We start from the raw sequence: 10,000 nt of genomic DNA on the forward strand, positions 1-10,000 counted from the left end.
TCATACGGTAGCCACGCCCCCAACAGCACTTTATTGTCTATTTGACTCTAAATGGACCATAATGTACGAAATGAACATCATGTGTTGAAGAAGACTTGAAACTAGAGTTTGATCCATAAACCCATAAACATAAGCTTCACTCTCAGGACCCGGTGACTACATCAGTTTTTTTCTTTAGTTGGCTGATCAAACTCACAAGGTCTGACAAATCCTCTGTAGACATTGTTTTCATCTGTCACTGACAGAGTTCTTCCCTCTGTCGTCCCCTCAGCTTTCAGCAAGGAGCATGAGAAGGAGAAGAGCCTGGAGGAGGAGCTCAGCGCCCCGCAGTCGGCCTTCCTGGGCCCCACGCTGTGGGACAAGACGCTGCCCTATGACGGAGACACGTTCCAGCTGGAGTACATGGACCTGGAGGAGTTCCTGTCAGAGAACGGCATCCCCTCCAGTCCCTCCCACCACCACCACAACCACAACCAGCACCAATCACAGGCCCCGCCACGCCAGCCGCCAATCATGCCCCCGGCCCCACCCCCGCCGTCGTCCTTGGTGATGGACCTGAGCAGCCACGCCTCCACCACGAGCGTCGTCTCCCACCCGACCTGCCTGCACAGCAGCCCAGCGAGAGCAGGTAACACCAACACGCCACCGACACGCCACCAACAAACGACACGCCACCAACAAACGACACGCCACCGACAAACGACACACCACCGACACGCCACCAACAAACGACACGCCACCGACAAACGACACACCACCGACAAACGACACACCACCGACACGCCACCAACAAACGACACGCCACCGATAAACGACACACCACCGATAAACGACACGCCACCAACAAACGACACACCACCGACACAAACACCGCACCAACAAACGCCACCGACACACCACAACGTCCGCTAGGCGTAACCACAGCAACAAGGATGCATTTTAAATCTAACAAGTCAGTGTGATGCTTGAGTCTCTGCTGTGTGTGTGTCTCTGCATGAGATCAGTAGTTTAAGAACATCATGTTCTCTGCAGAAGTAGGCCGTGTGTGTGTGTGTGTGTGTGTGTGTGTGTGTGTGCGTGTGTGTGTGTGTGTGTGTGTGTGTGTGGACATGAGGGTTGCCGCCCGCTGGCCTACTTCTGCAGAGAACACTATGTTCTTAAACTACTGATCTCATGAAAGGACACACACACAAAAACAAACACACACACACACACACACACACACACACTGGGACACTCCTCTCGGCTCAGTGAGTTCACGTCTTCAGGTTTGTTGTCAGAATCAGCTGATGACTCTTTGTTCTGAACGAATGTTTTAAGAAATAAAAAAAATACTTTAAATAATAATTCACACCTTTGCTTTTTCCTGATAAACTAAACAAATAAAAGAAAGACATATTCTCTGTCTGTCATTGAACAAGAAGAAATTCAAGTATTGTTCATTTTGAAAAGTTTGAACAATGTGAAAGTGTCACTCTACAAATACATATATACATATATAACATTTCTCCACCGACTTCACTTCACTTCACCAGAATCCATCTGCAACCCTGACGTCTAAATATAGAAAAGTAATCTGTGGATCATAATCTGTCATATTTGTATTTCCCACGTGGCCTCGTGTCTGTGCAGCAGTTTACCCAGAGTGCACCACCAGGTGAACAACAAACAGACACATGCTGGACCTCCTCTTCCTGTCCGCAGGCTCGTCTACGAGCATCAAGCATGTCGAAGAATCAGTTGACTAATATTGTAAATTAATATCTCCATACAGTGTGATCATTCCACCTCCTTGTGCCACTTAAATGCCTCAAACTCAACTCTCTTCCTCTCTATTACATATTTTAAAATAATGCCACGTCCTTGATTGCACACACATCACACCTTTATCTAATTTAATGTGCACACATCTGTGAATATGTACATGAGCCCAGCCTCTGGCTCCACCCCCTCGGCCGCTCAGGGTCTCAAATAAACTCTGGCAAAATCGTTTCACCTCTGAAGTCCTGGATGGTGCACACACACACACACACACACACACACACACAGAAATCATCCTGTCACCACCTGGTGGCTGCAGCTCAGTACTGCAGCCTCACATGATGCCCTCAGGTGTGTGTGTGTGTGTGTGTGTGTGTGTGTGTGTGTGGTCGAAACCCTCAGATCAGTTCCTGATCCTGATTGTGACCTCTGACCTCTGACCTCTGAACTCTCTTCGTCTTCCTTCAGGCCTCCCGAGCTCCAGAACCACTCCCAGCCCCATCGACCCGGACTCCATCCAGGTCCCCGTCGGCTACGAGCCCGACCCTGTGGACCTGGCTCTGTCCAGCGTCCCGGGACAGGAGATGTTCGACCCGCGCAAATGCAAGTTCTCCGCCGAGGAGCTGAAACCGCAGCCAATGATCAAAAAGGCTCGAAAGATCTTCATCCCCGAAGACCTGAAGGTAATTTGGAGCCGGTTCTGAACCGGGTGAGGAAATCGTCTCGGTTTTCCTGTCGGTACTTTTACAACCTGCGTCTTTCTTTCTCTGAAGTAATCCCCCTTTTCTCTCCCCATGGCTCCTCCTTTGCGTCCTTTGAGCAGGACGACAAATACTGGGCCAGGCGCCGGAAGAACAACGTGGCAGCGAAGCGGTCCCGGGACGCCAGGCGGCTCAAGGAGAACCAGATCGCCACCCGGGCCGGTTTCCTGGAGAAGGAGAACTCGGCTCTGAGGCAGGAAGTGGTCGACCTGAGGAAGGAGCTGGGACGCACCAAGAACGTCCTGCTCAAGTACGAGGCGCAGCACAGGCTGCTGTGAGGACACACACCGTCCACGTGTACACACACACACACACACACACCGACCTTTCACCTCCACACACTCTGTCCACCGACCAATCAGACGACGACGTACTTTGCACGATGGGTTTTTCATAAACATTTAACTCACAGGAATATTGATCATGATTTTCTTGCTGCTGTTGAAAATCTCATGGCGACAAAACCTAAATATTCTACAAGATCAAAACCAGCATCACTTCCTGTCTGAGGCTCCGAGCTGCTGGTCATTGGTTCCTACTGGAGATGATAAGCTTTGAACACACATTTATAGTTTGATTTAAAAAAACAGAAACTAGTTTTTATCATATAAACAGGAAGTAGTGCATTTGCTGGGGACTATTTTCAGCGGCGGATTAATCCACATTTGCGTGTGTGTTGATGGTTTGGACACACACACACACACTCATTAGAAAAAATTCCGTCCGATCCTTTAAATAACAACAACACATTTCATTGTTGTTGTTATTTTGCTTTATGGATTTCGATTTTCCCCCTCTTTTCGAGTCATAAAAACAAAACCGTCATAATTTTCCTGATTTCCCAGGTGACTTTTGTCACATATTTCCATGGCAACAGTCGCCCCCCCCCCCCCCCCCCCCCCCCACACACACACACACACACACACACACGGGCCCTGTGGACTCCTCTTCCTCATCACCGCCCACCTGACGTCTGATGATGTCACTGCCAGCCCCTCACAGACTCCGACCCCAGCAGGTGTACCCCCCCCCCCACAATGCACCTGTTCATGTGTACATACCTGACGACTCTGTGTACGAATGTAGTGCGATTGCCTCCTATTGGCCAATCGGCCTCAGTCCCTCCCGTCAGGACGGACTTTTACCTGGCTCCTGTGGATATTTATGAAAAGTGAAAATATCCATCTCACACTTTACGAGGCAAACTTTTTTATATGTCGTGCCCTGAAATGCCAAGAGAAACTTACAGCGACTGCACATCAGCTATTTTTTTCTCATTAATATGTCAAGTCAACATTTCCCCGTTTATTTCGTTTAAACCTCGTCACTTCCTGTTTGTCGGAGGCGACGTTTCCGCTCATGCTCTGACACGTCGCTGACACGCGTCACAGGTGACGTCACAGGTGATGTCACACGGATGACGTCACAGGTGATGTCACGCGGATGACGTCACAGGTGATGTCACGCGGATGACGTCACAGGTGATGTCACACGGATGACGTCACAGGTGATGTCACACAGATGACGTCACAGGTGATGTCACAGGTGATGTCACACGGATGACGTCACAGGTGATGTCACGCGGATGACGTCACAGGTGATGTCACGCGGATGACGTCACAGGTGATGTCACACGGATGACGTCACAGGTGATGTCACACAGATGACGTCACAGGTGATGTCACAGGTGATGTCACACGGATGACGTCACAGGTGATGTCACAGGTGATGTCACACAGATGACGTCACAGGTGATGTCACGCGGATGACGTCACAGATGATGTCACGCGGATGACGTCACAGGTGATGTCACGCGGATGACGTCACAGGTGATGTCACAGGTGATGTCACACAGATGACGTCACAGGTGATGTCACGCGGATGACGTCACAGGTGATGTCACACAGATGACGTCACAGGTGATGTCACAGGTGATGTCACACGGATGACGTCACAGGTGATGTCACGCGGATGACGTCACAGGTGATGTCACGCGGATGACGTCACAGGTGATGTCACAGGTGATGTCACACGGATGACGTCACAGGTGATGTCACAGGTGATGTCACACGGATGACGTCACAGGTGATGTCACGCGGATGACGTCACAGGTGATGTCGCGCGGATGACGTCACAGGTGATGTCACGCGGATGACGTCACAGGTGATGTCACGCGGATGACGTCACAGGTGATGTCACGCGGATGACGTCACAGGTGATGTCACGCGGATGACGTCACAGGTGATGTCACGCGGATGACGTCACAGGTGATGTCACGCGGATGACGTCACAGGTGATGTCACGCAGATGACGTCACAGGTTGTGTCACGCGGATGACGTCACAGGTTGTGTCACGCGGATGACGTCACAGGTGATGTCACGCGGATGACGGTTTCGTATGTGTTGTCCGTTCTGAGTATATCTCAGTGGCCGAGCGAGACATGAATGTAAATCTGAAGCAGAGCTGTCGTTGTTGTCTTATTATAACTGTGGAACCAACAGAAATATACAGAGGATTTATTAAGATATATATATATACATATATATATATATATATATATGAAAGGTTGTAATGTTTTTACAGAGATATTCTTTGTCTTTTCTACTCTCTGTTTTCCTACGTAGATTTTTCCTTATTGTATTTTGGAGAAAAAAAAGTTATGACATATGAATAGAAATATAATAATAATCGGCATTATGGACCCTCAGACTCCTCCCCCCTCACGTCAGCTGATCCGTAGACATTTACAGAATGTCTGTGTAGTTTCATGTGACATCGAGTCTGAGGAATTTTGTCACCCAACATAATGCACTTATTTCGATAATTGTTCTTGTCTTCTTCTTCTCTCTCTGTTTGATCGTGTATTTAAATCATTTTTTTCAATATTTGTCCTTGGTTCTGTTTTTTCATGATCAAAATGATAAATGAATAAAAGTTCAAATCCAGTCTGTCTCAGAATTTCTCTATTTCCGTACAGGTAAAGAAAAATTCAAACATTATTAATGTGTAGATTCATTAAGGCTTATTTTACCAGATTATGACTGTTCAGACACCGAGTACATTTATGTACATTTATTTATTTATTAAAAAATAAAAAATAATTGATGTGAGGTTTGTTTCAACATGTTGCTCGTGTTATGATAAAAGAGGTTGACACATGAAAAATATGAAGGTTAAATTCACATAATGTTCCATAAATGCTTCTATGAATAAATTCCACCATCAACTGTGGTTTATTTTCTTTTTGTTTATTAAGTTAGAAAACAAACATTTGTATTTATTATTATTAATCATAAACTTGGAGTGGCTGCACGGTGGTGTAGTGGTCAGCACCTTCGCCTCACAGCAAGAAGGTTCTGGGTTCGAATCCCGGTTCAACCAGGGCCTTTCTGTGTGGAGTTTGCATGTTCTCCCCGTGTATGCGTGGGTTCTCTCCAGGTTCTCCGGCTTCCTCCCACAGTCCAGAGACATGCAGAATGGGGTCAGGTTCATTGGAGACTCTAACTTGACCGTAGGTGTGAATGTGAGAGTGAATGGTTGTCCGTCTCTGTGTGTGGCCCTGTGATAGGCTGGCGACCTGTCCAGGGTGAACCCGCCTCTCGCCCAATGTTAGCTGGGATTGGCTCCAGCGACCCCCTGCGACCCTTAAATGGATAAAGCGGTAGACGATGAATGAATGAATAAACTTGGAGTGAATGGAAACATGAGGTTATGTGGATAATAGAAAAGCAGGTCTGACTGCAGCTGTCCACATACTTTTGGCCTTAAATCTTGTCCCTGATAATATATAATTACATATAATAATACACAATAAAATACATTGTATATTAGTTTATTGTAATACATGTTGTTATTCCAGTGTGACTATAATGCAAACATGGACAACAATACACTTTTTGTCATGTATATATAACTATATAAAATGATATAATTATGTTTATATGCCTTTCTTTGTGCAAAAACTGTGTGTACATGATTTTAATTAATAAATTAAGGTATTTCAATGTCCTATCCATAAAATACAATGTTTTTATGACGTCATCTCTTTAATTTCTTTGATATACTTTTTTTATTATTGGCTTGTAAATAATTTTTTGAAATTCCTTAATATAAAAATGCATCATCACCCAAGTTGAAAAAATAACCCTAACCCTAAACAAAACCGATCATGAATCTTAAGTGAACATGATGATGTCGATCTCTGACCACCGCGGGGCAGCACCTCCACACTGAAGGTGTGTGGCAGCAGCCCTGTCATCACCTGTCATCATTTGTCATCACTTGTCATCACTTGTCATCACCTGTCATCACCTGTCATCACCTGTCATCACCTGTCATCACTTGTCATCACCTGTCATCACCTGTCATCACCTGTCATCACTTGTCATCACCTGTCATCATTTGTCATCACCTGTCATCACCTGTCATCACTTTTCATCACTTGTCATCACTTGTCATCACCTGTCATCACTTGTCATCACTTGTCATCACCTGTCATCACCTGTCATCACTTGTCATCACCTGTCATCACTTGTCATCACTTGTCATCACCTGTCATCACCTGTCATCACTTGTCATCACCTGTCATCACTTGTCATCACCTGTCATCACTTGTCATCACTTGTCATCACCTGTCATCACCTGTCATCACCTGTCATCACCTGTCATCACTTGTCATCACTTGTCATCACCTGTCATCACCTGTCATCACCTGTCATCACTTGTCATCACTTGTCATCACTTGTCATCACCTGTCATCATTTGTCATCACCTGTCATCACCTGTCATCACTTGTCATCACTTGTCATCACCTGTCATCACCTGTCATCACTTGTCATCACCTGTCACAGACGCTGATCGATCACTATGATCAATAATCTTAAGTCTTTGTGTCCACGTCTTTTCTGTCTGAAGCGTCACACGTCATGTTTCTGAGCGTCCATCTTTATTCCCAGAACATGGAGACTCAGATTCTGACCTCGCTAACAGCCGCACTACCACGGACTTATCGTTACGTAACATGATTTTGTCAGAGTGAAGAGGAGAGAGCACCGTGATAATAACCCGTGGGGCAGGTGGGTCGACCCCCGACCCTTCACAGATTAGACGAGGACACGTTGGCTCTTTAAGATTTTTTTATTTTCACATGACCCCAGAAACATTTCACTTTGTGTAGTTTCACATCGCTGCTCTGTGCGTTCAACACAATTTTTCCATTAACGTCACAGTTCAGCTTCTGTAGTTTCTTTATTAATGGATTTTCACATTTTGTTGTTGTTTACAAGTGATGAAAAAGATTTTAATGCACATTTTTAAACTCTGACACATTGTTTGTCTTTTCACAACAAAAGATTCAAGAAAGAAAACAACAGTTAAACAACGACGGGACAACAAAAGATGTCGGGAGGATTTAAATGTGCTAACTTTTTTTATACGACCTCACGTGATTAAGATACTTATCCGTACTAATGTGACGCAATTTTCTAAAACACGATGTATGAATCTTGCCTTTAGAGAAAAAATAACCAGCGATAAAAGTTTCACGTTCTCGTCCTCTTTACGTCGAGATCGTAGCTCGTCACCGCCTCCTGTGGATGAAGTGAGTATTACATCTACAAACATGCCAAAAAAACATTTTCACAGATGTCAAAAAACTTTCTCCGTGTTTGTTATCATGGTTTTTATGTGAAATAAAAAATTAAGCATGAATTCCAACACATTCCAGTTTTACTGCCTGAACATGTGACTAAGATTCTTTTGAGTGTTTCACTTTTGGTGGTTTTAGATATTTAAAGAAAACAGAAGAAGACAGCTGATGTCACTCAGGATTCTGGTTTTCAATCTGACGTCACAGACGAGTTCCAGTTTCCTGTCGGACCGTCAGCGTTGCGTGCGGCGGCGGCGGCGGCGGCGAGTCTCTCTGAGCCTCATGTCGGCATCAGATGAGCCGTCAGGCCTGAACACGACGCTGATGACCGAGACTTACGTAAAGCCGACCCCCCATGGACAAAAAGGCAGCACAGGGGAAAAACAAATACATAATACATGCTCCTAATACTCTGCAGTGGTCACCACATAATCCACAAACATGAAATATGGAGGGGGGCGGGTCATTATGCAATTCATATCTGGGATGGGAGGCTTACTCCGCTGTGGGCTGTGTTTTTTATGTAAGGGGATTTGTCCCAGTGAGAGTCTCTGTGGCACGAGTCCGCTAAAGACCCGGGGTCGGATCATCTGCCACTCGCTGCCACAGCCAATGAGAGGGGACGGCCTGACGGGGGGCGCGGCCTGACGGGGGGCGAGGCCTTTTGGTTCCAGGGGATTTTGTCGTTTCAGGAAGAAAGAGAGATTAAGTCTGTTTGCCTTTTTTTGTATCAAATCTCTGCTGAAGTATTTTCTCAACAGTCTCCCACCAGCGTCACAGCTGGTTGGTCGAGATCTGACCCACAGCCTCGTAAACTCAACCCCTCCCAGTTTCTCCTCCAGTCCAGATGTTAAAGACGAGGCGGCGATGGGTCTCCGGTGTGAACCTGTGGGACGTCCGCTGGCTCCTGTGCCGGATGTGGTTCGGTCCAGCTCGGCCATGACGAGGCTGTTGGGAACTCAAGGGACTTTCGGGCTTTTATTTTCACCAGGTTTTGTCGACAGCCTGGAAAAACATGAAAAAAAAACATGATGATTAAAAATATGTCCTGAACAAGTTCATGGATTGTGTGAAGACATGAGGTGTGTGACGTTGGGCTGTCGGACGAGGTTCGGTGTCGTAGTGTCGCCTTGTCGCCATGTTTACTCTTATTTGTCTCTAAACCTTATCAGCTTAAATAAATAATTTCTGGTTAACAGATTATTTTTAGCCATAAACTGTCAGTTTGTCTTCCACTTTGATCTGGACGGAAATATCTCAACAACTATTCGATGGATTGAGCTGAAAGTTCATGTTCTGTCATAACTGTATTGATCCTCTGACGTTGCATCATCACGTCAACACTTTCATTTATCAACAGCTCAATGAAAATCATCAGCCTCAGTTATGACGTTGAATACGTTTCTCAGTGTGAGATGAACAGACGACGTTTCCTTTGACACATCCAACAACATCTGCTGCCACATCTGTAGACCAGCACGATGAGCTCCCTGAGCTTCTCTTCGTGCTGAGTGGGTGTGGCTGTAGGTGAGTGGGCGTGGTTTCCCTCCCTGGCCTCCTGGCTGGTTGCACACCTGCTTCCCGTCTCCGCATCGTCTGATGCTGCCGACGAGGTTCTTAGCTCGAAACTCAAACTGCCTCTTCGTCTCTCAGGATCTGTGCAGCGGACAGAGTCAGACGCCAGCCGCTCAGCGACCTGCATCCGACCTGCTCGCCAGCTGTCTTGTATTTTGCCAGATCGCCTCGGCCACTTAACTTATGAAAATCCATCCTTAAAACCATAAACCAGTTTGTGCAGGAGTGTGAGTGCGTACTGTACGTGATGTGTCA

General features: G+C 46.2%; 2 protein-coding genes across 3 annotated transcripts in view; one reads left to right on the forward strand and one right to left on the reverse strand.

Annotated features, from left to right (window-relative positions):
• LOC118288006 (hepatic leukemia factor-like) overlaps nt 1–4,039 on the forward strand; it is a 6,862-nt gene extending 2,823 nt beyond the window's left edge. The window contains exons 2-4 of one of the 2 annotated variants that reach the window (XM_035613742.2): nt 272–628; nt 2,230–2,444; nt 2,582–4,039. In XM_035613742.2, coding sequence (XP_035469635.1) covers nt 272–628; nt 2,230–2,444; nt 2,582–2,800 — 791 coding nt within the window. In that variant the 3' untranslated portion in view covers nt 2,801–4,039. The remainder of the gene's footprint in view (nt 1–271; nt 629–2,229; nt 2,445–2,581) is intronic. The other variant, XM_047327863.1, reaches the window with a different exon arrangement.
• A 3,622-nt stretch (nt 4,040–7,661) lies between these two features.
• The window catches only part of si:ch73-256g18.2 (small integral membrane protein 36), a 4,390-nt gene continuing 2,051 nt past the window's right edge, over nt 7,662–10,000 (reverse strand). Inside the window, exon 2 of the mRNA XM_047327378.1 lies at nt 7,662–9,175. The gene's annotated coding sequence lies outside the window, so the exon portion shown is untranslated. The remainder of the gene's footprint in view (nt 9,176–10,000) is intronic.

Source organism: Scophthalmus maximus, chromosome 16 (genome assembly GCF_022379125.1).
Source record: "Scophthalmus maximus strain ysfricsl-2021 chromosome 16, ASM2237912v1, whole genome shotgun sequence".
In the NCBI taxonomy this organism is placed as follows: domain Eukaryota; kingdom Metazoa; phylum Chordata; class Actinopteri; order Pleuronectiformes; family Scophthalmidae; genus Scophthalmus; species Scophthalmus maximus.